At 41.9% G+C, this 27792-nt stretch overlaps 1 protein-coding gene across 3 annotated transcripts; it reads right to left on the reverse strand.

The window, feature by feature from the left end:
• On the reverse strand, positions 1 to 27743 carry cacnb3b (calcium channel, voltage-dependent, beta 3b). Of its 3 annotated transcripts, none has more exons than XM_026154188.1 (14): positions 27484 to 27743; positions 8757 to 8876; positions 8384 to 8506; positions 8142 to 8263; positions 7884 to 7936; positions 7305 to 7324; positions 7056 to 7136; positions 5216 to 5274; positions 4884 to 4984; positions 4560 to 4711; positions 3455 to 3550; positions 3184 to 3354; positions 3041 to 3088; positions 1 to 2967 (listed from the first exon to the last, which is right to left on the reverse strand). In XM_026154188.1, the coding sequence occupies exons 1-13, from the start codon at positions 27520 to 27522 to the stop codon at positions 3059 to 3061; spliced, it is 1167 nt and encodes a 388-aa protein (XP_026009973.1). In that variant the 5' UTR covers positions 27523 to 27743; the 3' UTR covers positions 1 to 2967; positions 3041 to 3058. The 3 variants fall into 3 exon arrangements, with proteins under 3 accessions (XP_026009973.1, XP_026009972.1, XP_026009971.1); XM_026154187.1 differs by lacking the exon at positions 27484 to 27743 and adding an exon at positions 19665 to 20281 and having other exon boundaries at positions 3045 to 3088; XM_026154186.1 differs by lacking the exon at positions 27484 to 27743 and adding an exon at positions 19665 to 20281.
• Positions 27744 to 27792: the final 49 nt, after the last annotated feature.

Consider the following 27792-nt stretch of genomic DNA (forward strand, 5'->3'; position numbering starts at 1 on the left):
TTAATGAAATGTTTTTTTTTATTCACCTCCTCCTTCTCATGTGCTATTGACAAAAGATGCACCCATTACACATCATCATCAGACACTGTTGGATATCATTTATCTTGCAGACTTGTCAGAAACGATGAGAAACGTTGACATCATCATTAGGCCAAACAGTTTTTTTCCTCTGTATTGGAGGTGGGTACAGCATAACGTTTAGTATAAATAATAGTAGTGCAATTATACTCCATCTTAACTGAGGAGATATTTTGATAGTCTCAGCTAGTGTCTCGTTGATGCTAAACTTTGTATTGCATACAGAATTTAGGCAAGTGAAACGCAATAGGAAATGATAATTGTAAAAAATTGTGCTTTGGAAAACCAAAGAAGTATAATTGACTTTTGTATAAATTTCTTGCAATAAAAATTAAGCAACAGGAGAAGCTGAGTAGATTTTATCGAAAGAAGGTACTGTGCTCTCTGTGTTTCATCAAGTAGAAGTTATGTATCTCAAACCCGGCCCTTCAGAAATGAATCATGGTGTTAGTGGAAGCAACCTTAATAGTGGTCCTATATAAGCTGTGCACCATTCTTTAAAAAAGGAAAGAAAGAGGATATTACATATAAACACATGCTTTCTGAGGCGCTGATTATAGAATTGTGTACTGGTTAAAACCTGTCAGCTTTTGCTGTTATTGTGCAATCTGCTAATAATAATAATAGTATCTGCATATTTAATATACAGTATTTACATTTAAGCCTTTATAATGCATATGTAAGTGGTTACATAGGTCGCGCAGATTTAGTCTGAAGAGTGAACGGCTCATGTGACGCTGATCTGAAAAAGCCCTTCTGATGAAACAGGAATACAATATATCATGCACATATATTCGATTATTTATATGTATGATATGTTAGCAGAATTCTGTTGCTTTAAATGACACAAGCAGTTGCATTAATGCGATTATTGAAGTGCTTACTGAGACGCATTCATTTTTGTGAGCAATGCAAGACATGAAATGGATGCAGAAAAGAACACTGGTGGTTGTACGCACATGAAATCTGACATGTTTTTGATTAAAGTCTATGCATATATATAATGTATATCCTGCTATGTGGGCAGAGAATAAGTAATAATGGTTATAAGACCTGGTACTAATGTAAATACATCACCAGAGGTCACCCTCATGTCCAGTGATAATAAAATACTTTCCCAGGCTTGTTAGGAAGTAAACCTTTACAATCAGTTCATGTGCTCAGAGATCTTGTTCCTGTAGAGGAGATGAAGTCTTCTCAGTGGTGTAGTGTAGTGAGTGTCCACAGCTTCTTATTCATAGAGCAACTTAATGCTGACGCTATATTGACAGAGAGTAACAGCAAAATATTGGACGTAAATAAATAAATGACCATGTTCCTGGCTGCGTAGCTTACGGTGATGCGCTTATTGTAATTTAGAGCTACAATCACCAAGCACCACGTTCAGAAGACACACTGAGGTAATATTTAACTGTTAATTGTCTACAGATGTTGTTGGAAATCATTAATCTTTCTCATTTCTAATATTTCCATTATTATTATTATTATTATCATTATTGTTATTATTATTATTATTATTATTATTATTATTGGCTCATTGGTTCCAAAGTTTTACTTTCAAACCATCTTAATGAACATTTTGAAGTTAGTCCTAAGTCAGGAGCAGTTGTGGAATAGCTCATGTTAAACATGGGTTATCTGTGATCAATTATTTCTGGGAGGATAAAACAATTTTACAAACTATTTTTTCTTTGGGGTAGGAAAATCATGTAAATACAGTCAAACTTTGTAAAGTGTAAGCATTTAGGATATTTAGATGTGATAACAGACCTTTTCGGGTTTTGCCTCCAATCATCTGCAAACCACAGTTATTATAAGTAATCCTTCCTAAGCCAGTGGACCAGCGTTTATACATTCATAGCTGTGACAAAGATGCATATAGACCGTCTGTGCATGTCTGTGCTTGTTATACATGTGTTCAGCATCACTGTTGTGTACAGATATGCAATCAGTGACACTGAGAGTGAGCTTACGAATTATAAACAGTAGTAACGACAGTTACAGTAAAAAGGTCAATAGAAAGAATAACATAAAACAGGAGCTGCAAGTAAGGGAAAGTAAGAGTCCTCTAACATAAGTGACAACATGATGCCTCTGACATTGCATTTGTGCTGTAGAGAAAACATTTGGTTAAACATTTGGAATGACAACTCATCGAGAGCTGCAGAGATGGAAGACATACAAAGCTGATTTTCTGTCACCCTCTTTAAGTGGCGTGTATCAGACACAGACCCCCTGGAACCCTGTGTTGGGAGGGTGTATAGGTTTTACACTGGTAGCTTTGCTATGCTACAGGACTGTAGGCTAACTTCCTCTGAACTTTACAGGTGTGTGATGTAGCTACAGTGAGAGGTGAATCTGCCTGTGTGAGCAAACGTAGGCTGGCGCACCTTTGTCAGGTGGGAGACGTGACTTCAAATGTAAAAGCGGGGAGTGAGGTACAGGTTTAAGGTCACGGTGAGAGAAAAATATGAGAAAGGGGGCAGATAGTGAGTTGTAACTTCACTGCTACACTGTTTTTCTGAAATACCAGTGCACGTGGAGCTGTAGAAATTGGCCCTGAGTTGTCGCGTGGTAGTGGGAGCAGGGAGCTTTTGCCGAGGGGGCAGCAGTAAGGTGGAGGCTCCTTCTTCTGTTGCAGCATTAATCAAATCATTCTCCTCCTTCTTCTTGTTTTCCTGTTTTTTGTGTCTTCTCTCCTTCCAGCTCACCAGCCTCCTGCTCCTTCTCTCTCACCATACTCTGCTTTTCCTCTTTTCTTTGGCCCAGGTGTGGCTGGAGAAGGTGGTGGCCAGGTTTGGAGAGACGAGGACTGCTGCTGCCCCCTGGTGGTGCCCTGGTCCCTGTGCGCTACGACTGTCTGACCCCAGCTGACAGCACAAGCTGCTCCTGCAGAGGTCGAAGGGGCAAATTTCAAGAGACGGTAACGATAGCAGATCCAGAAAAGTAAGTTTCATCTCACCTACATCTGAAGTAGTGCTCATTCTATCAACTCTTGAGTCTCAGAAAACTAGAGTGGACACAGGAAGCAAAGGATATGTGATTAATAATGCATCCGAAAGTAGTAAATCAAGCACCACCTGAGGAGTTTCTTTTTCCTCTTACCTGTTGGCTGGAGTTAGCAGAAGGTGGAGTTATCACACTTTGGTCCAGTAAGGGATTCACTGGGGCAGAACAGGGGAGGTGCGTAGCACGCCAATAAATTTCCAGGTACTCTGCAAGGTGGTCACATGCATCTTCCAGCTGATTCTCATCCAGGATGACATCAAACATCTCCTGTTGATTCAGAAAATGATAAGAGAAAACTTATACAAAGTCCTTCAATGAAAACTTTTTAAACTTTTAAAATATCATTTAATTACATAACGTGACATACAGGTGGACACTGAGCGAGCTTGTCCCCCGCCATCATCTGGACATTGAGGTGTTTGCTTTGTGATTTCCCTCGAGATTTAATCAACCTCTGAAGAACCTGCCAGATGATTCAGACACACACACAAAAAATGAACGAGCATGGTTTTAATTTAATATCATACAATTAATTTATCCGTTTTAACCGCATTAGACACACCCCTTACAGACAGAAATTGTTTAAATAACGCTCATGCGTACGTTCAGTAAGAAAGATCTGTAATCACTCATCTGCCTGCTTTCCTGTCTCCATGTCTACCTCTTTTCCGTGCTGTCCGTCTCAATATTGACATCTTTACTCGAGTCCAATCATCTTCTCACCTGCCTTATTTGAGCCAATCAGCCTCCACTCTGTGTGGTTTAAATCTACGCTCTCTTTCATTCTCCCTTTCAGACTCTCATTTGTGCAACCCACTTCCTCCCCATCTCCCACTCAGAGTCACTCAGTGCTCTAAATCCTATCACTGCTGGGATTCTGTTCTGCCATTATGAGTCATCAAAGTCTCAATTCCTCTTCAATTCTTCCAAATGATTTCTCCTCATTGATTTGCCTCTTTTGAGCTCCTTCAAACAAATGTTAATCTGTACGGGGAGTGTACTATTTTAAAACCTTCCGAGTTGAACTTTCTAATTCTGTTATCATTTATCCATCCAATCATTTATCCATCCATCTTCTTCCTCTCATCCTATTCAGGTTTACAGGGAGGCTGGAGCCTATCTTAGCTACTATTGGGCGAGAGACAGGGTATAGTTCACCAGCCTGTCACAGGGCCAACACAGAGAGAGAACCATTCACACATAGGAGTCATTTACAATAACCAGTTAACCTAACTCTTAATTGCATGGACTGCTTTGGACTGCTGGAGGATGCTGGAGTACCTGGAGAGAACCATGTAACCACGTACATCATTTACCATCTAAAACAAGGCATTTTGTGTACGATCCCTCAGAAGCTGGGAACCAGCAAATATTTAAATAATTAAAATAGTGCCACAGAGGTTTAATTAACCACTAGTTTGCTCAGAATCCAGAATATGACCAGAAAGGCAGCTTTGAGGATTGTACTCTACTTTAGGTGATGAGACTTTGACGTAGACAATGATGGGAGCCAGAGAGGTTTTGAGGAGTTGTGCTGGGTGATTGATGGTGTCTGCATCCAGGACGACCAGCTGAAGAGACTTGGCCAGCTCGAAGATCCTCTCTATTTCACTCTGGACCTCAGCTGTGAATGGCAGAGAGTTGCATAAGCCACTTTTAACAGAGCTGCATCACTTATTTAAGTTTTCCTGTCATTGAAGACAGAAGGGCATCTATTTTTAGCATCCATCTGTCCATCTTTATTGAGCAAAAAAAGATCAAAGACAAGTTTTAAAAAAAAATATTCTAAATCTCACCCAGACTTGAGCGTGTGTTGGATCTCTCCATTATGGCTTTCTTGTTCAGCACTGAGCGCTTTGCCAATGACAGATCAGCGGTCACCCGGGTAATAGTGATCCTAAACAAGAAGCATCTTATCACACCACATCCACAACTGTTCCATTTCAAAGGAGGAGACGAGCTCGTGCTCCTTCTCGCTTGCAACTAAAAATAAATCATCGTCATCGTGTGTGCTTTCAAGCACGAAACGTGCAATGCAGAAACACACAAGCAGCTCGGCAGTTCAGACATAGCGTTACTGTACGCTGCTCTGCATCTGCAGAGAGTGACACAGACAGCCGTTACCCACCTGCCATCAAATCGGTGCTTTAGGAAGTCAAACAAAGCTTTCTGCATCATGTCTGTTACCTAGGAAACAGAAACAAGGAAGATAAGTGAGGGATGTTGTGAGAGAGAAAGGGCTGTGAAATATGCATTCACTCATGCACACGTCTTGCTCTTTAGTATTTCTTGCATGTTTCACTGATTTTAGTGACACCTGACTTTAAGTGTCTGCACTAAATGAGGATTAATACAGCTGTCACACACTATAATGAAGCTGTAAACAGCTGGAAGGACAGTGATGGGATTTTTTTAGCTTTAAGACCAATCAGTTATAGCTTTGTAAAGAGACAGAAGAGTCAGCACAGATAAAAATGAGCAGCATTACAGTCCTTCTTTTTTCAGTGTTAAATCACTTGGATGTCTGAGTGGCACAATGATGTTTGTGCACTGCCAGGATGAAGTGAAGCAGTCTATTTTCAAACAGTCCTGAAAAATGAATGGCCTTTGGAGTAGAGGATGAAGCTTCCACACTGAAACAGAGAGATGGGGAAAGAAGGCAAAGGAGTGGAAAGGAGGAGAGACAGTGCTGAAGAACCCTGATGAGTCGCCGAAAATAATTTGTACACAAGAGACGGAGCACAGAGAAAGAGAATGTGAGGGAATGAGAGAAAGAGGCAGCCTGGCATTCACCACTGGAGCATCCCCAAAGCACATTACCAGAGCAACGCATAAATATTTCAACACACACACACACACACACACACACACACACACACACACACACACACACACACACACACACACACACACACACACACACACACACACAAAACAAACAGCTTGGCTCATAGCCTGCACCGCCACAGAGGAAAGAGCAAGGCAGGGAGAAAATGTTGAAGCACATGCCTCACATATTCATCCACCGAGTCATCGAAATTGATGCATTCTGACATTATTTCGTTTTGACTGCAGTGGGTTTTCATATGTCTCATCTGTGATGTGTGCATGTGTGTGTGTGCGTGTGCGTGTCTGTTCAGTATGGGAGTATAACACATGGTGTGGCTAATGCAAAGGGGCATACATGCAGTTCTGTAGCTCTCAGATGGATCTAAGATGCCTACTGTGTGCCCTTTAATTTCATCAGGGTGGGACTGCGGCTTAGTAAAAGCGTTCATGGGATAATGGAAGCCAAACACCCCAGTTTTACTGGATCAGAAAATCCACACCTGATTAAACTCATGCTAGAAAGGGAATCCAGAAGAGAAAAAGAGCAGAAACTAGCTGGAAATAAATCAAACATCTAAATACGTTTAACATATAGTTACAGTAAATATTATTGCTTAATTTCCTGCTTAATTTCCTAATTTTTATTCTTTGTTAATAAAAGCAAAGTGAATGAAAGGCTTCACATAATGGCTAATTCCCAGTTAGATTACTGCAACATTAAGTAATGCCTCAGAATAGCTTATTTGTCTTTTTCTGGAAAAGCGATATGGTACATTGCAGCTCTGTGGGCTGCACTTAGGCACACTGGTACTTTCAGCTAACTGCTTGTGTCAGCATGCTAATGTGCTCATAATAACAATGCGAGTTCACACTAGAGACAAAGTTAAAGGATGGCCAAACTATTGCTGAAATTTGTCGTTTTTGCTTTGCATCAATTTGTCAGATAGCTATTGCAATATTTTCTGACTGGACCAAAATTCAGCTGTGATCAAATGTGTTGTCCATAATAAAAATACATAAAAAACTATCTCTAAAAATACATTTAATATTTAAATCAAATTAATTTACATGCATCAAAACACAAGATTAAACAGAACCAGGCCCAAATAACTGAAGAACAGTACTGATGGCTGACTCACCTCGTAGCCTTTCAACGAAGGACCCACCAGGACCACCGGCCGCATTGAAGGGACCACATCATATGGGGGAACATGTTCAGTCTGCACAGGCAACAAGCAGACAGTGTGGAAGTCATGAAAATTAAGATATGTGGAAGTTACAGTAATACACGATCACAGAGATAGATTTTAAAGTTATAAAAATTTAATAAAAACATTTAAATTAAATAATCGGAGCAGAGTGATACACAGATGAATACCCCAACATACCTGTTTCTGCTTCTGTTTGGCTTTGAAAACAAACAGAATGAACATTGAGCAAAGAGGCGAAAAGCTAAGTGGGTTCTTGCAATTAGTGATGAGCAGGGGCGTGTCCAGTGTTTGTGAAAGTGGAGTGGAGGGGCTTATGATTCCACTTAGTAAAATTGCAAGTTACTAACTGGGCTAACAAGAGTAAAACATTTTTAAACTATAAAGACTAAACAGAAATGAGTAACCCCACTCTGGAAATAAACTGAAAATAATAAAACAATTAAATAAAAAAAGAACAATAACAATCTGGGCTTTTTTTTTTTGCATTCACTCGAGTTTTTCTTCACAAGTGCACAGTTTTGTTAACTGTGTGTTATTCAGGAAGCTCTGATCCAAATTCAGCAGTGATCAAATAACTTTTGAACTTCAGTTTGATTTAAAGTAAAACTCTATAGTAAAAAGATTTTTGTAAACACGTGTTTTCCCTGAAGGTAACATTTTTGCCCAGAAATAGTCCCTGTACGCAAATCTGACTCGGTAGCAGCTTGAAGGCCTGACAGACAGACATGACAGCAGGACTCCTTCAGTCTCTCTCACCTGCAGATGGAGGGGTGGACCTCCAGCCTCCGGATGACGCGTTCCCTCCTTTCCTGTGGAGCAACATAATGCAAAGCTTCATTATGCGTGGATCCCCTAAGGAGGCAATTTAGAAAGAAGGACCTCCAAACCACAGCAACATATGAGCAGAAGTAATAAAATAACTTTACAAAGAGTGTGCTGCAGAGGAAGCTGCTAAAATTAGGACAACAGCGTCAGAAAAACAGAGAGGTCTCTCAGAGCTGCGTAATCTCTGACCTAGCTGCTGCTTTCTGCTCTTGCTTTATCCTCATGGCCTCAAGTTTGACTGGACTGGGGATGAAAGTGATGTCTGCCCCTTCCTTCACCAGCCGACCAATCCACCAGTCATTGTTGTATTTCTGTGTAACAGTGAAAGACACCTCTCATGATGCAAGATGCGTTAACATTAATCAGAGTAAATATTTAGTGTTACTTTATTTGTAAACCATGTACAAATGCAGAATTGTAATGGCTCTCACCTCTTTTATGTGCAGAAAGTCTTTGGTTTCAAAGTTAATTGCAGCACCTTGGACTGGACAATCTTCATCAAGGGCCCCACAGTAACTCACATTGGTTCTCACTGCAAATGCTACTGATTTAGCCTGTGGACGACAAAACCCCCCCCAAAACAAATAAGATCTATGGCAATATATCGAATGACCTTTTCTTTAATATTCAGCAAAATTTGAATCTGAAGATTAGTTTTAGTTCTGTAGACCCTTACACACATAAAGACTAAAGTGGTCGACTGGAACGCAAGCTTTCAGCATGACTCAGGACTTTATTGCTGTACCTGTGGAGGTAGAGGTGATTTTAAAGCCAATAATTGACCTTTGACCTTGAGGCTCTCACCTTGGCTCTCTCCAGCTGCAGCTGAGCCTGGCGCTCGGCTTCACGCCGAGACGCCTCCTGGTCCTCCTCCAGGGACAGGTCGGAATCAGAGGGTCGACTAGTGTAGGAATCGGCTGAACCCTGAGTGAACGAGGAAAGGAAGGAAAGTCTTAAAGCAGGTGGAGAAGACATAAATCAGCCCAATAAGGTACCTGGAAGCAGCTGTTCAGAATTCCTCACGGCATAGAAAACACAGACTTAGCTCATATGTTGCGGATTCAGCTACAGATAGATCATCATCTACGCATTGACCTCCGTACTTCCCTTTTCTTTCCTTACTATTCACCTGTTTCTGCACCTGGGTTTCTTCTTCTGCAGCTTTCCAAAGCATGTCACCCAGGGGAATATGAACACGAGTTCTGCAACACTAACAAGCAACACGACCTTGCTGTCTATTTATTCACTCAGACTGGCACACCATACATTGGCAAAAGTCCAATTTTCAACCAAGCATTTTGATAACACATGCTGCAATATCCAGACTTATATCCAATGTCTGGATATGATTTATAATGAAACAAAAACAACAACAACAACATAGGACTATTACCACTGGTACTGCTTTACAATTTAAAATCATACTGACAGTACTGTATAAAGTCTTGAATACAACACAGCTTTTTCAACACAGAAATAGAAACCAGGAGAATAAACCAGCTGTACTCCACAGAACCATCCAAGGTATACGCTCAGAGGCAGGGGAACAATATGAGAACCACACCAGCAAACCTGGAGATGGAGCAATACTGGAAGAGCATATGGGAGAAGGACGCAACCCACAATGTCAATGCTCAGTAGCTATTGGATCTAAAGTGGCAGCACAAATGAACAGACTGCTAATGGATGAAACACACCCAGAATTGTTAACTGAAAGCCAGACAGTCCTGATCTCCAAGGACCCCCAGAAGGGAGCGGTCCCATCCAACTACCAGCCAATAAGCTGCCTTAGTACCACTTGAAAGCTCCTGTCAGGCATCATAGTGGCTAAGATGAACAGGCACGTGGGTCAATACATGAGCAGGGACACAGAAATGAATTGGCAGGAATAACAGAGGAACGAAACGCAAGCTCTTGGTAGATAAAGCAGTCGCCCAAGACTGCAAGACCAGACTGACCAACCTGTGCAGTGCCCGGATTGATTACAAGAAAGCCTGTGACTCGAAGCCCCGCACATGGATCCTGGAATGCCTAGAATTGTACAAGATCAACAGGACCTGTAGAGCCTTCATCAGGAACTCAATGGGGATGTGCCAACAACACTAGATGCCAATTTCAAGCCCATAGCACAAGTCACCATCAAGTGTGGGACCTATTAAGGAGATGCTATGTCCCCACAGCTGTTCTGCATAGGCCTGAACCCCCTCAGTGAGATCATCAACAAAACTGGCTGCGGATACGACTATGGAACGGAGAAATCGTCAGCCACCTCCTGTACATGGATGACATCAAGCTGTATGACAAGAGTGAACGAGACATCGATTCACTGATCCACACTACCAGGATATACAGCAATGACATCGGAATGTCGTTCAGGCTGGAGAAGTGTAGTCGGATGGTAACAAAGAGAGGGAAGGTAGTCAGAACTGAGGGGATCAAGCTACCAGAAGGAAATATTGCAGACACTGAGGACAGCTACAAGTATCTGGGCATCCCACAGGCATCCCACACGAAGAGGCTGCTAAGAAAGCTGCAACCACTAAGTATCTGCAGAGGGTCAGGCAAGTCCTGAGAATCAGCTGAACGGTAGAACAAAATCTGGGTTATCAACACCTACGCCCTGCCTGTGATCAGGTACCCTGCTGCTGTTATAATAAGGAGGAAATAGAAGCCAGTGACATCAAGACGAGAAAGCTCCTAAACATGCATGGAGGGTTTTACCCCAAGTCCAGCACCCTGAGACTGTATGCTAAGCGGAACGAAGGAGGCCGGGGACTGGTGAGTGTCAGTACCACAGTTCAGGATAAGGCAGCAAACATCCACAAATACATCAGGAAGATGTGCTCAGTGAATATCTCAGGGAGCAGAAATGCACCAAAGAGGAGCAAGAGGAGGAACCATCATGGAAGGACAGGCCCCTGCACGGTATGTACCACCAGCAGATAAAGGAAGTGACTGACATCCAGAAGTCCTACCAGTGGCTGGACAAAGCTGGACTGAAAGATAGCACAGAAGCACTAATCATGGCAGAGATGGGCAGTAACGCGTTACTTGTAACGCGTTACTGTAATCTGATTACTTTTTTCAAGTAACGAGTAAAGTAAGGGATTACTATTGCAAAATTGGTAATTAGATTACCGTTACTTTCCCGTAGGAACGCTGCGTTACTGCGTTACTAAAACCGTGATTTTTTTGCAAGAATGTCTCATGACAGTGACGTAAGCGATAGAGGTGGGAATCACCATACATCCCACGATACAATATTATCACAATACTTAACGCACGATACGATAGTATTGCAATTTTATTTATTTATTTATTATTATTATTATTATTATTTATTTATGAAAACTATGCAGCCCATTCAGCAACAGAAGAATTTGAAAGTAAATTAAAACAAAATATAATTTTACATTAAATAAAAAAGTTTTAAACTTAATTAAAATAAAACATGTCTTAAATTAAAATAAGTAAACTGTCATGTTTATTGCTGCCAAAAAAAAGTTAAACACATTTGGACAGTGAAGGAATGTCAGGATTCTTGCTCAGAAAAAGGATCAACATGCTCTGAAGTCAGAGCACACAAACCTTTTTTGTAACAAAATATCGATTTCTGCTGTCCCTGTATCGATACATTATTAGCAAACAAAATATCACGATACTACACAGTATCGATTTTTCCCCCACCCCTAGTAAGCGAGTGCGCCGTTGGTGACAACAGCTGTGTGCAGATCAACAATGGATCCTATATCGATTGTGGGAGAGAGTATGAGCGTGCAGCGTTTAAAGCGTGGAAGTACTGACCTTATTTTGAGTTTGATTCCATAAAAAGTGACAAAAACATTAGCGTCCGTTGTGCGTGGGAAGAAAACTTTTTACAGCGAAAAAAAACCCCTAAACTTCCAAGCAAGCACCGAGTGCGCAACGACGTAATGGGAAACTCACAGAGAAACTCGCGGATTCTTCAACTGACCGCTGCGGCACACCTGCACCAGGGTAAACCTCCGCCTACGCCACTCCTGCTTTACAGGTGAAAATAGAGCAACAGGACCGCTGAGTCTTTGACTTTATTTATTTTCTGCTGTGTTTTACTTGCATCTATTTGAAAGAGTGAGTGTAAACACACAAAAATATTTTATTTTATGTGCTGGAATGTGCAGAAAATAGGTTTAAATGTTAAACTAATTTATTCAAGTCAGAGAATGTTGCATATAATTACATTTTTGCTTGATGCATAAAGTTAAAAGATTAAAACTGATAAAACAAGTTAAAAAAAAGAGACATTTCCATTTGATTACATTTTGTATGATGGATTATGCAGAAAAAGTAGAATTGGGCTGAAAGATCTATCGCTTTATCACCTATTCAGGTTGTAAATCGTGTTTTTAAAAAGTAACTAAGTAACTAAGTAATTAATTACTTTTGAAAATAAGTAATCAGTAAAGTAACGGGATTACTTTTTGGGGGAAGTAATCAGTAATTAGTTACTGATTACTTTTTTCAAGTAACTTGACCAACACTGATGGCAGCACAGGAACAAGCTCTGAGCACAAGATCCAGAGGCTGGGGTCTATCACACCAGGCTGTGTAAAGATGCCTCCTGAGACAATCCAGCACATAACAGCAGGATGTAAGATGCTAGCAGGCAGGGCATACATGGAACACCATAACCAAGTGGCCGACATAGTGTACAGAAACATATGCGCCGAATATGGCCTGGAAGTCCCTAGGTCAAAATGGGAGACGCCCACTAGGGTTGTTGTTACGTCCCTCTGCAGCTTTTTTTTTTTCTCTCAAAGATATTTTTATTGAGTTGAAGCAACAAAGAAAAGCAAATACACGCAGAATTGACAAACACCAAACAAGCAAGTTTCACAGCGACTGTTAAAACTGAAATATCAGAATACAGATTAATGACACACTCACATGTCTTATAATTGCTTCCAGCAGTTTATCCCCTACCCACAACGCTTAGAACCCCTATCCCTCAGACCAGGAAGGAAAAAACCAAACAAACAAAGCAAGAAAAAAGAAGCAAACAAATAAAAACAACATCACAGATAAATCAAAAACAAAATAAGAAAAACACACAAACGACTAACAATAAATAAATAAGTAAATAAATAAAAAGAAGAAGAAGGGGGGAGGATTTACTGAGCAACGCTGGAAGTCGGGTTTGTAGCCTGGAGGCTGGAAAAGTATTTCAGGAATTGCCCCCACACCTTGTAAAACTTACCGCTGTTGTTGCTAATCGCATACCGGATCTTTTCAAGGCTCAGATAGTACATAAGGTCCCTCAGCCACTGAGCCTGGGTGGGCAAAGGGGCACCCCTCCATCTTAGGAGGATTGTACGTCTAGCTACAAGGGAGGCGAAGGAGAGCATGCAACGCTGTGACGAGGTCAACCGTGCATCAGCCTCTCCAGTGGTGCCAAAAAGCGCAACTAAAGGGTCAGGATCCATATGGTGTCCAACAAGTAGGGATAAGGTCTGAAATATATCTCTCCAGAATCCTTCGAGGCTAGGGCACTTCCAGAACATATGAATAAGGGAAGCCTCCGCACTCCCACACTTATCACAGGTAGGGTCAACGTTCGGATACATACGGGATAGTTTGACTTTGGAGAGATGGAACCTATGCACAACCTTAAATTGTAAAAGACAGTGGCGGGCACATAGGGACGTGGAATTAACTAATTTGAGTATTAAGTCCCATGTATCCATAGACAGGGACTGATTTAAATCTTGTTCCCAGGCCGTTTTAATCCGATCTATCGAAGAACCGTTCATGCTCACCAACCTGTCATAAATAAGAGAGATAAACCCTTTACGTGTTGGGATTAGGGTGAGGAGCATATCCCCTGGGCTTGCAGCTGGCGCTACCGGAAAGTTTGGAATCTGAGATTGGAGGAAATGTCTGGTCTGCAAATATCTGAAAAAATGTGTACGTGGGAGATTAAATTTTTCAGAAAGCTGGGCAAAAGATGCAAAAGTATTGTTAAAAAATAGATCATTGAAACATGTAATGCCCCTATCATGCCAATCTCGAAATATAGGATCAGATAGTGATGGCTGAAAAAGGGGGTTAGAAAGAATTGGACTTAGAAGAGAGAAACCTGTTAATCCAAAATGCTTCCTCATCTGAGCCCACACCCTCACCGTGTGCCAGACAACTGGGTTATCGATTGTCTTGTTTGGGGGAAGGGGGAGTGAAGATCCAATCAGGGCCAGGACAGAAGAGCCTGTGGGCGAGTTCAACTCCATGCCTCTGCAGCTTTTAATCGTCTCAGTGTTTTCAGCTGGTGCTAATTGGCCACACCTAGTCAGGTGTGGATAAAAGCATACCTGAGGCAAGCTTTCTGGCAGTGCACTAGTCTTTGCCTTGGTGGCACCAGCCATTTTAGCCAACCTGGTTTTCCATTTTAGGATGAAACCTCTTCTCACCCACACTCTGTTATTCATCTCCTTTTTTTTTATGTTGCGGCTTTTGAGCCGGGTCGTAACATAAGTGGGGGCTCGTCCGGGATATTTGGACATTTTAGTGGAGACTGAATGTCAGTTTGTTTTGCTTTTAAGTGGGTGAGTGATGGTGGTCACTGTAATTGTGCAAACTCCCTTTAGTTAGTGTGTTTCAGCTGGGTGGCTGTGCTGCCCTTCCATCGAAGCACTTGTTTATTGTTTTGCTTTATTGTTTTAGTTTATTGTGTTTGGTGGCTATCCTGGGTGGGGGTACGCTTCAGAGTTTGGTAGGAGACTATATCTCTGGTCTGCTGCCTGCTCTCGAGTTCGCGTTTAAAGTTGCCTCGAGCCTGGTACACCACTGAAGACTAGGGTAGGAAAAGTAAGGGTTTTGTTGTTTTTAGTGTTTTAGGCTGGGAGTTGCACATAGTAAATCAGTGGCACCAAACTTGGTAGGAGGTTTGAGACCATTCATGATTATGGTCTGTAGCTGAGGCAGGTAGGCTGTTTTTAAGTTGGCATTGTGTGCACACCCTGTGTGTGCATATGTCAGTGTGGATGGATGCTAATGAGATCCTTGTGAGGTGAGTGTTTTGTGCTGTGACCTTTAGTGTTGTGGGGAATATGGCTATTTTGTTGGATCACTTGTGAGTGTTGTTGGCCAGGTGATGGCAATAACACTGTGGGGTGCTGAGCCACCCTTGATGTGATCATTGTGTGGCCATAGCTCTCCATTTTGTGGTTGGTCACTAGTACGCTTGATTTACTGAACTTTTTGGATTAAAGTAACTTGTTGTGGTATAGGGCCACTTGTATGTGACTGTTTGTGTGGTGGAGACAACAGATCACTTGGTTGTGATTATTTGTTGCTACTTTTGGTTGTGTGTTGTAGCAGATCAGGTAATCATTTTGGGTTTGTGACTGTTGTGCTCCTTTGTGTTGGTCACATGTTACTTTTTGTCTGTTCAGTGTGGCAACTTCAAATCCTCATGCCCATCCATGCTTAGAGATGCCAACTATAACGTGAACACTGTGCTTCTGTTAGCTTTAACTTTTATTCCAGGTTTGTGGGTCAAGGAACTGAAGGCTTCAGAGGGGCTTTTAATAAATTTAAGGGTCCTAGAGGAACCCTTTTAAGGGAGGAGGTGTTACGTCCCTCTGCAGCTTTTAATCGTCTCAGTGTTTTCAGCTGGTGCTAATTGGCCACACCTAGTCAGGTGTGGATAAAAGCATACCTGAGGCAAGCTTTCCGGCAGTGCACTAGTCTTTGCCTTGGTGGCACCAGCCATTTTAGCCAACCTGGTTTTCCATTTTAGGATGAAACTTCTTCTCACCCACACTCTGTTATTCATCTCCTTTTTTTTTTTTTTTTTTAATGTTGCGGCTTTTGAGCCGGGTCGTAACATAAGTGTTTTTTTTTTTTGTTTTTTTTTTTTTTTGTTTTTTTTTGTGGGTCAACACAAATTATTTTATTAAAACACATATGTGGTGAAGGCTCTGCAAAACATCAGGCTCCATCTCCCGCCTGACAATAGGTGGGGTGTAATATTTATACAACGTTTTGAGGACTGTCAATAGAAGTCATTCTGAATCACCACCTGCTGTCAGTCACAGCTTGCTTTGGGTGTTTCTACCACACACACTCCACAGATGTGTGGACAACTGCAAACAGGGTCAGCGTGCCAGAAAGCACAATGAAGTTTTGATTCTGGGTAGAGGCGTGGTTCTGATGACATTCCTGCACTGTCCTGGTTTCTCTCGAGCCATGCTGCTGCTAACTGTGCCTCTGAATGCAGTTGCTGAAGTCAACCAGCAGCCAGCGCTGGATCTCACCAGCCTCAGCCTGCTGCTGCTCACTCTGTCTCTGGGTCACTGGTTTGTGAATCAGCTGTGGGCATTTTTCCAGATCAGAAAAAAGCTGACCAGTCCACTGCTAATCAGCTCGTGCACACTCAGAAAAATAAAGGTGCCAACTGGAACCAAAAGTGGTTCTTTAGACTGATGCCATAGAAGAACCTTTTTTGGTGCCACAAAGAACCTTTCAAACAATGGTTCTTTGAAGAACCATTTCTTTCAGTGGTTCATTGAAGAACCTTTAAAGGTGCCCCACAGAACCATCAAGAAATGGTTCTTTGGGGCACCTTTAATGGTTTTTCAAAGAACCTTTTTATTTTATTTTTTATTCAATGGTGCACCATTGTGGAACCGCAGAAGCAGCCTTGCAACTCTTATATCTTATATCACCATCAGAGGGACGTAACAGTTGTGGAGAATGGCCGAGCTAAGATCCTGTGGGACTTCCAGACACAGACGGACAAAATGGTGGTGGCTAACCAACAAGCAGTGGAAGACAGCCATAGTGATAGACGTAGCAATACCAAATGACATCAACATCAGGAAGAAGAAACACGAGAATCTAGAGAAGTACCAAGGGCTCAGAGAAGAGCTTGAGAAGATGTGGAGGGTGAAGGTAACAGTGGTCCTACTGGTAATCGGAGCAATTTGTGCAGTGACCCCCCCCCCAAGCTAGGCAAGTGGCTCCAGCAGATCCCAAGAACAACATCTGAGATCTCTGTTCAGAAGAGCGCAGTCCTAGCAAACTGCAAACGGCAACTGTACAGGACCCTCAAGCTTCCAAGCCTCTAGTAGAGGACCCAAGCTTGAAGGATAGATCGCAGGGGAGATAGGGGAATTTTTATGTATATGTATTTTAAAAAGTGCTTAAATGTCAGTCAATCATTTCTCAAGAACATCAATTCTTGAAATGCCACAGTTTAATCATTAAAAATGAATTAGTAAATCCGGCACAGACAGATACAGATGTAAATAAAACTCAGAATGCTCACTCCATAAACTCCACACTCATCCTTTCACTCCAAGCCTGCTCTTCCCTGGTGGCTGCAGTCCCAGCTGGATGTAAGGCTGGAAGACTCCTCACATACCAAACAGGAGTATCCACATAAGACACCTAAATATAGCTCCAGAACAACGTCATCCTTCATTTACCTTTTGTCTCCCACCTGCCTCATCCCTCTTTCCACCTCTGTCCCCCCTCACCCAGCCCAGAAAAAAACAAACAGAAAAATATTTTAGCTGAATCCAGCACAGAGTTTTGTGGATATCATTTGAATATCAAAGCCTGCCAGAAGCAGAACAGAATCTGAAGCGTCTGCCAGCGCAAGAAACAAAACCTAATTAAAGTCCATAAAGTTCTACAGATAGAACAGGAGGATATTTATTCTAAAGTTCAGACAGAGTCTCATTAGCACACAGTGCACACACACACACACACACACACACACACTAGCTGTACTGTTGTTGTCTAATTTAACTGCTTTGATTTGCTGAAGAAGGGCTCCACAACAGTCATTTTCTCTTTGTCACTGTCCAGATCTTTCCATAGACATAATATCAGCTGTCTGCTGTCCAGGCATTTTCTTTTGTGTCACACAAACCTTGTAAAAATATACATGGCAGAAGTTGAGAATCTCACATTAAACCTATCTTTTAATAGTATGGGGAGCCTCTGGGGTGTTTTTGCTTCTGTCTTTCTAACTACTTCTCATTCTCTTTCTTCCTCAGTGCCTTCCAACTATTCATACGTACCCAATTAGTATGTAGAGAATCGTCTACACAGCCTCAAAGGCAAGTGTGATACATCCCATGATGCAGTGCCAATAAAAGCCAGTCACAGAAGAATTTCACAGACTTTTGCCTCTATTGCAATTCTGTCAGTGAAGAAATAAGAAAGCTGGAACTTTGGAAATAAGCTTTTGCCAGCCATTATGGGAACAGATGCTGATATGCATGTACCAATTCCAACTCATCAGTATGGGTAAGCATATTAAAGGGCATGAGTAAAAAAAAAAAAAAAACCTTTACATTTTAAGCTTTAGTGTCAATGTGACAGCATAATGGCTTTGTTGCTTCAAAGCTGGATGCTAGTTTAATGTCCAGTGTACAGACTTACACCTGGATTTCAGTCCTTCTGCTCCTAATACTCTAGATAGGTTAAATGCAGATAATGAATCTTGATCCTAATTTTTAAATAAACTGTTAAGTGATCTAATGTATGACACAGCCATGGTTGTAATCCCTCATATTTATGCATCCTTCAATCCATATTTCTAACAAACCAAACAAGATCAGAAAAAAAAAATCATGAATATATTTCACTACTTATTCCAGTCTCTGACAAACTCTGTCTCACTGTAAAAAAAAATAAAAAAAATAAATCCTTGTTCTGATTGCACAAAAATAGGACCAAGAGTGGAATCTAACACAATCACAGACACACTGGTCAGTCTCAGTGTTGAAACAGCTTTACTGTACCGTGCAAACTCACACCTCACTCTGTTTGACTGACCGGACCCTTAAAAAGACAGACCTGCTCACAGTGCAGCTGACAGTTATGGCCAAAGAGGGTGTCGAGAGAAATCCCCCAGATGTTACGGACTGGAACGTGTGATAATGACACAGCAGCAGTTGTAGATTCCTGCCAGCAGAGGGAAGCATGCACATGACAAAACAAGTTTCCTTGCTCATGAACCAGCTGTTAGAGCCATGGTTTGCTCTTTTTATACTTAGCCATCATGCCTGAAGTAGATGAACAATATTATGGCAATCTGTGCAAAATAAGATACATATTTATGCAGATGTATAAATACACATTATTCCATTAATTGTTCAGTACATATCAAAGTACTGTTATGTCTTTTATTCCAGAAATTATACCTCAGTCTTTTATTCATTTGAATTCCACAGTGAAGTGTTGAAGCTGCTGCTGCATTTTTACAATAATGTCATGAAACATTATTGTAGACAACAGGGAAAACAGACCCACAAATGGGTCTGGGGTATACTATTTATTGGTATGGATGACCTTATAAACAGACAAGCCATAAATAAATGGGTCATGAGTCATATTATTCATCAGACAGGCCACCCACTGAACTACTAGTTAAAAGCACCGCTGCAAAGTAATGGAGTTGAGATAGCCTGTGTGTTTTCAGTTCAGTGTGTGTGAAGAAGAAAAGAGGGAGGGAGGGACGAGAGGACAAGTAGGGGCTATGCTGGAAAAGTGAATGAAGTGAACAGACTTCTGCTGAGAAAAGAGTGAGAGGGTTGGGGAGAAGAAGAAGAGGGAAAAAAGCAGAATGAAGACGCCTCTGAGCAGAGCGATGGAGGACTCGTAGATGAAGAGGCTGGAATCGCATGCAGAGTGGTTAAATAAGGGGGAGGGTTAACAGCGTACCTTGTTGCAGATGAGTCCTGTAGCGCTCGAGTCGGAGGCAGACATGATGCTCCTGCCAGCACTTTCTTCCCCCCATTGCAATGAAAAAGCGTAACCCTCCTCCCCTCAGCCCGTGGTAACAGTGGGGAGAGAGGGAGGTGCGCGATGCCTAAGTGCTTCACAACCACTGCTGCGCTGCCTCAACAGTCATTTCCTATACAAAATTGATGCCCTGACTGCAGCACTGTTGTGTACACGCCCGCATGCTGGTATTGTATAGTTTCTTGCTTTAGCTGCAAGTCAGACTTCATGTAATAAATTTAAAGGAAAAAAAAAGATCTTTTCTCTGCTCAGCTTTGCTCTCCCTTGGGTTGCCCTTCTCTGCCACAAATCTCATGCAGCCCTCTCCAGCATCATATTCACAACCCTTTCAGGTTTTTCCATACCTCCCTCTTATGTAAGTTCAGGTATTAAGAGATCCTGAAAAAGATACACATATATCTATATAAAATCAACAACTACATTGCTGGACTGGTGTTTACTCTCACTGTGCAGTGTATAATTTTTTACTGGGCACAGGGAGAACTTCTAAAAATAAAGCAGAACAAAGGATAAGCTTGTAAGCCTCGATAAGTAAAAATAACAATGGCTGAGCAAAGGAAAGCTTAAAAATAGTCTCTGATTGTCATTCCTCTGCCAATTGGTATCTTTCCTTATTGCACAGGAAAAGCAAAATGAATAACACTCAGAAATGCAGAGGATGTAAAGCCGTTGATGAAAGAGAGGCGAACATGTGGATGCAGAAACAGGAAGAGAAGGCGAGATGGGGCGAGTAGGGTAGGGCTTGCCTGCTTGCCCTGCCCTGCACCATCCTCCTGACAGGAAGGTGATGCATGAGTCTACAAAACAGAATTGCATCGGTGAGTCAGCAAGCAGCCATCTAGAGTCCATCAGATGTCTTAATAAGCCAGAAAGAGACGTCTCCGTTGCAGAAGAAAGTCTCGTTCCTGGCGAGCCAGGCCTGGATGCCTGCTCTATACGTTGCCCCAGGCACTGAAGACCCTGATTTGGGGTCCATTGTGCTGGCAGCATGCATGCTCTCTCACCCTCACTGAACTTTCGCTGCTTAAGAATGAAGAAAGTGCACTCTGCCAAGGCTTTTAGGAAAAAAATGCCCTGGGGCTATATTTCTGTGTGGCTTTTTACAAGCAGGGAAGCACATACCATATTAACACACACACACGCACACACATAGAGACACACACATTATTAAAGTTATTGCAATAACTCTCCGATCCCTCAGCAGAGAAGATATGGTAGCTATATTTCCATCATTAGGGCTGTGGGTAAAACAGCCTCTGAGTAATGGCACCATACAATCATAAAGGGAGAGAGAGTTAGAAGGAATGAAAAAGAGGGCTAGAAACAAGCAAAGGCTAATATGAACTACATCGCAACAGAAAGAGAACTTAAACATGCGAGTTTTCAATACATTTTTAATGTCAAATCATTAGTCTGCTTTGCTACTGTTGATTCTTAGAGCTCTATATTTTCAAGCGAAATGGGTGGAGGTAGATTAAGAGAAAAAGATGACATGAAATTGTGGGAGAAATGAAAAAATACAGAGATTTTTGAAGGAAACAGGCAGAGAAGAACACAGTCAGACTAGAACAGGAAGACAAGATTAAGAGAATATGTCTCTTTTTTTGTTATTAATTTGCTGTTCAGGTGCTCTAAATATAGCTCTCCTCTCCTCACACTCCTCCCAACAGTGACTGGGCCTGGCAGCGGTGGGGAGATAGCCGAGGGCTGTTTAAGTTAAAGTTCAGTGAGTTTTGATGAATTCCTTAAAGAAAGAGTAAAGCAGATTTGAGAATGGCTCAGCTACATTCACTGAAGCCAGACAGACAATCTGAATATGAATGAGCCAATATGGGAAACAAGAGCAGGGATCTGTATAACTGTGCATGTACATGTGCGCTGTCTCTGCAGTAAAGGTGGGTTTATCTATATTGTATCTATTTTTAATATTGTGGTGCAGTTGTACCTTATAATAGCAATTTTGTTCAGATTTTACACAAGCCAATGAAGACAAAAAATGAAATTCATTTAGAGAAAGACAGAAATTCAAAGTGTACATTTTTAAGTAATTTTATATTTGTATATATGGTTTGTTTATCTTGAAGCAGGTGTCAAAAAATATAATAATATGGTTTTGGTAGCGAAATTCTTTGAGGGCGTAGTGTGACGCTCCACACATTTCGCCTGACAAGTAAAAGATCCTCTGTTAAGTCCTGGAAGGAGACACAAATCCTTTGGATCCCTTTTATCAGGAAGGGCACTCAGTGTAAAAGTCTGCGTAATCAAATATGCGGAGCTACCTGCTGTGGTGATCCCATTGTGAATAAAGAAGCACTGAAAGTAGTTTTATCAGTGGCCTCCAAGTATCCAAGTACTGAATCCAAAAAAGGCAAAAAAACAAAACCCATAGTTAAATATTAGATTTTAAACCAGCTCAGTTTTTGAGCACAAGCAGATCTTTATTTGATACTCTCGCACGCCGTTACTTTCTATGATTATCTGTCTCTCTTTTTTCCAACCATACTCTTGTTCTGTAAACAATGTGAGAAGCCCTGTGCCATCTGGGCTTTAAAAAAACAGCTCCAGATCTTAACGACAAATATGGAGATTAACATGCTGGAACTCTGCAGTCAACCGCTCATCTTTCTGGCCTTGTAACTCATGAAAAGGCACCTTACTTTCTGTGAGAAGTGTTAGCTGAGGCAGCAGTACAGGGAAAGGTGGATCATTCAGAGCCAGAGAGAAATGCAACCAGAGTAGGGCAGAGTGGATCAATATGAGAGGCACACAGATTGATACTCCATACTGTCCTTTGCAGCTCCACCCTCCTCCTGCTCTAATGTTACCCCAGAATACTTTATCCCAGTCTTTAATGAGCCTCTGGAAAACCCTGCAGCCTATGAGGACACACTGATAAACAGCTGTTCTCTCAACACCAACTCCACTCTTTAAGGAGACCTAAGGAGTGAATACACCTTGCATTTGTCAGCTGCACAGATAAGTGCTGCGAATACAACACTGACGATGTAAATATGTGACTAGTTATGGATGGGTTGTCAGTGACGCTGGCATACAGTAGAAGAAGACGCAACGAGCGTAGCCAGGAATATCTTTCATCCATGCTGACAACTTGGCCTTGCCGGCTACACTGTGCATCGTTAGACTTTCATCCCCCCGGGGATCCCTCAACCTGACTTCACCAAACTGCTTCAAAGCGCAGAGAGGCTGGAGCTAACCCACATAAAGCTGTGTACCGACGGTGCAGTGCAGAATTAAACAGAACTGCATCCTTCATTAAGTCAGATGTGTTTGTTAAAAGATGACCTGATTTAGGCTTTAGATTTGAGTTGGGCCTAATTGGTGTGTCTTGTTTAGTGCACCGAGCTAACTGGGGGGGATTTCAGACTTATCAATATGTAATGGTGGCCTACATACTCACGCAATCCAGCTTTACATTGAAAAAAAGTGTTTTCGCTCACGTTTAAGTCTCAAAACTATTCAGTGACTACACGGTGTAGGCGAGGAAAGATGTCAGTTAATAAAAGCGAATTAGATAGATACAGATGGATTTTCTAGATTAAACCAGTCCTATGGATACATGAAAGCACATTGTAGGCTATTGTCTTTTCTTTTATCAAGATAACAATGAGAACACCGGTGCACAGATTCTGGAGAGGACCTTAAAGAAGCTGGAACTGGAACCTTTGTGGTCCTCTCAACATTGCTGGTTCATCAAATTTAATCAAGGCTTTGCACACTGATGCACCAGCACACACACACACACACACACACACACACACAAAGCACTTGGCTCCTCGCGGGACAGGCTTTTAGTGCTCTGTCTCATGCAGTATTTAATTGACCCCACACAGGAAGCCTAGCGGTCCCAAATGCACTCCTTCCCCCCACCAGCAGAGAAAGAAACACTTGCGAGCATGCCCACAGCTTCCCACCATTGCTCCTCTTTCACACAACTGCACTAAATGCCATTTTCTGCTTTAGTGCAACATTTCCAGTGAAATGTGAGTGCTGAGGGTGAGGAATCTGGATATCCATCAGATCTGTTCACAGCGGTCAAATGGAGATCAAAATTCAGTCTTCCCCCACTTTAACAACTGCAAACAACTCCACTCTTCAAACTTTCAATCAAAATTTAATGAGGAAAGATTTTTCCATTCTCTTCAAAGTCAGCCAAAATCTTTTATCATCTGAAAATCAGACCTGCTGTGAGGTCTGAGCAATTTGAGGCAAGGAATTTTGATGTAGAAGAGATAGCGCCATACTTACTCAGATAGAGGTAGGAGAGCAACACTCCCCGTCTCTCTTGCTTGCTCTCTCTGTGCTAGGCAGTCATGGTGTGCTCTCTCTCTTGTGTAACACTGAAGTGTACTGTAGCGTGCTTGTAAGCAGACTATCCCTCTCTCTTTCTTTACAGCCCCCCTCCTCTCCTATTCTCCACCACTCAGTACACAACCCTTCTCTACGTCAGTGAGGCTCTCTATGCTCCACATAGCATCCTCTCTCCTCCTCCTTAGTCTACCCTTCATCTCTACCTTGCCTGTCCGATGGGACTTTGTACCAAAAGCGCATGCTGGGTTCTTTCAGAACTCCACCATGATGCTTAAGGTGACAATGTGATGCAGCATCGGGTGGCACTGAGCCTTAAAGCAACAACCAAGGTAAACATGACTGGGATCCCTAGACACTTCAGAAGCACTCGAAGGGAAAAGCTGGAGTCATATTTAATTATACCATATCTGATTTTCTTGTAATTTTCACAAGTTTTTAACAAAAATACCATTGCCAGAATTATTTGGGCAAACCAATTTACGCTTGTACATAGTCGATGAGCAAGTAATTCCAAAATTAAGTGTTGTTGTGAAGTTCTTCCAAGATATCTGGTGATCACTGCCAAATTTGTATCAGTAGAGTTGTGATGAAAACTGATGACATAAATATGTACCATGTGTTGTAACTACATCCTTCTGTACGTTTTCTTATCTGCTTATCCAGCTATCCCACCTATCACAGGGCACAAGTGGGATACACCCCAAGCAGACATCTTTAAAATCACATATTAGCCCAACAAGCAGAACCTTCTTGCAGGGCTAACTGTATAGAGCACAGAGACAAAACCTCCAAGGGGGAAAAAAATCAAGCATTTCTACAGTCCTGTCACATTTTTCAGCCGCTCTGGATTTCAACATCTCAAAAGCTAAAAGTTTAAAGAAGGGAGAAAGTCTGATGGTGATGAGAGGGATATGGGGGGCGATGTTCGACACGTGGAGGCGTCCCCGGTGTAGCCTGTGGTTCGCAGAGTGTGTTTTGCAGACGTCATGGATGGCTGTACTCTGACAGCTGCTCGGCTGGTGAGTGTGTGTGTTTTATGGGATGTGGGAGGTCTGCACAAACCAGGTTCATTCATTTGTGCTCACCACACCTTGCACCTTGCATCTATGTAAAAAAGCAGCAGATATGTCAAAGCCAAGTAGTCTCACACATGAAGGAGGACCATGGTTGGCTAGACAATCTCCAACAAGACTGAGATTCATAATTCATAGGCTAGGTTGCAGAAAATAGTGAAACTGGAGGAGGAAAAAAAACAGAAGAGGGACACAGAGGAGGCATCCATTTTCATTCTGTGAATAAAAATATGAATGAATGAATGAATGAATGAATGTTTGGAAGTTAAACAAAGGAAGAAAAGGAGGAGAGAAAGAGAGGAGCTTTAGGAGCTGCACCCAAGCATTGAGTGCAGATGTCTGTCAGTCTGTCCCATATGAAGCGCCTCTGTGGGCAGAGCTGCTGCTGGTGCATTATGGATGAGGAGCTATTTTAAGGCACTGGGGATGCTGCATTTTGATTTTTGAGTGGAGGGAAGATGACTCCTTGCTGCCAAATCCTTTCATGAGGTTTATACAGTACTTGATGGGTTCAGACAAGCAGGTACAGAATGTGTTCCAGCACACCAAGAGGAGGGAGGAGGTAAACAGACTGGAATGTTATTGAAGTGAGCGAGAGTGTCACCACGCAGTGTTTCACACAGACAGTGTACTTCTTGCAGTGGCGAGCTGCGCACATGTACCTTACATAATCTCCGGTGAGGCTGTTCACTGAGAAGTTAACAAGCAGTGCACTGAGAAGTTGGTTCAAAGTGGTTCAGATATAATCACGAAAAAAAGTTTAAAAAAAAGAAAGAAAGAAGAGGGATTTCAGAAGCTTACTGTGATACCACAGATGTGCATGCAGCTACAGTTTGTTTTTTGTAACCTCTAGTACTTCACTCTCAAATGAACATTTGAAAGGGCCTTATTCCAAATAAAAGTTTTCTCTATACAAGAGAAAAGGTAATAGTTAAATATGTATAAAAATGACTCCCCCCCCCCCCCCATTTTATTCATTGAAAAACGCTGTAAGCTGCTTTTTTTTTTTTTCAAATAGAAAAAAACAGAATCAATATCTAAGATCTGATTTTGCATTGAGTGCTGAACATTTTGCATAGCAAATGTAGTTTTTGGGATTAGTGCCAAAAAGTCCTCAGCATGATGACAGAGAGACTTTTAGCACTTCATCGTACTGCAGAGGGACTGAGCGGACCTCCAGTAGTTTGCTTCCAGACACACAATGAAGCAGATGATGGACCTTTCCCAGCCAGCTGGCTGACAGTATGGTCAAAATTATGTATCCTGACTTTTCAGTCACCTTTAAGTCCAGACCCCTTGGGTGAGATTTCCTAATATTGTTTGGTGAATCATCTCACTATAGCTGCAGGTATATATTGATCTGTCTTTGTGAAATGCAACCTCCAGGAGAAGAAGAGCTTTCAGAGCACCATGGTAACTTTGATTAAATTAGGCATAAAACATCACAAAATGAAACAACCTAAATAAGTGCAGATTGCTGCAGATGCAACATTATTACATTGATAATTTAGCAGAAATCTGATTTTTGTGTTTTCTATAAAGCACCTAAAGCAGATTAGATTATCAACAGAGAATCATTTCACTCGTATCTATTAACATTGTGACTAATTCAGGCTTTGCAATATTATCTGTAGAAGTAACTTCGCCTGTGTTTCTCTCCCTCAACATGAAACACGTTACTTAGTAAATAAAATACTGATAGCCATCATATTCGGCCTTAGCGTTGTCACTCTGATTTAGGCACTGCATTACATCACATCCTCTGATGAATGACTGGAGTCCTCTCACATTATAAACAAGCATGAAGAATCTAAAGGAGGCAAAGACACAGCCACACAGTTTAACTGATCGTTAATTACCACACTCATTCACAAATGCATGACACCGGTTATGATCTAAATTGCTTTTGTTTTTCCTGCAGTATTAAAACAGTTATTACCTCATTTTCCATAAAGTGGGACTATAAACACACACGCAGTTCATCTGTTGCGCCAGCTGACCAGTTTTGTTGTTTTGGGTGAAATGACTATCACGAACATTTCAAAGCTCATCTGTCCCTAATTACAGCTGGCAGACAGTGCCATGCACGTCAAAGCTTTTCCACTCCAAACGGAAGATTCCCAGCGTGGTCAGCGTGTCTAATTTAATTATCAGCATCCCAGAAAGGACCTGCTACTACTACCTTCGCCCCCCTTACAGGTCTGCATGGTACTGTAAATGCACTGCACGCAGGTTGGTTTCAAACTCCTTCCAGCACAAAAAACAGTCCAAATTTTCCTCAGTTACCTCGACAACATAAAGGTAAAGAAAAGAAGAGGGAAAAACCGAAAGCCTACCTCGTTCAGCAGAAAGACGCTCGAATTGGTCAGGGACATCCGCAGACAACAGCAGTCTCGGTCACCACAGCCCAACTTGGGTGAAAAAGCCACAAGGCATCAAGTAAAGGCAGAGCACCGCGCCTCGTCGAAACATTTCCACAGCCCGAGAAAACTCAGCTGTAATAACGCTTCATTTGGATGCGATGCTCCCACGGCATCTGCGCTGTAAAATCTCTAGTTTCTGGATTCACGGCATGATCAATGACTGTACACAAAGCCACGCGCACGGACACACGGCTGGATAGATTACAGCTTTCGTAATAAATT

This window comes from Astatotilapia calliptera, chromosome 20 (genome assembly GCF_900246225.1).
Source record: "Astatotilapia calliptera chromosome 20, fAstCal1.2, whole genome shotgun sequence".
NCBI classification, from domain to species: Eukaryota; Metazoa; Chordata; class Actinopteri; order Cichliformes; family Cichlidae; genus Astatotilapia; species Astatotilapia calliptera.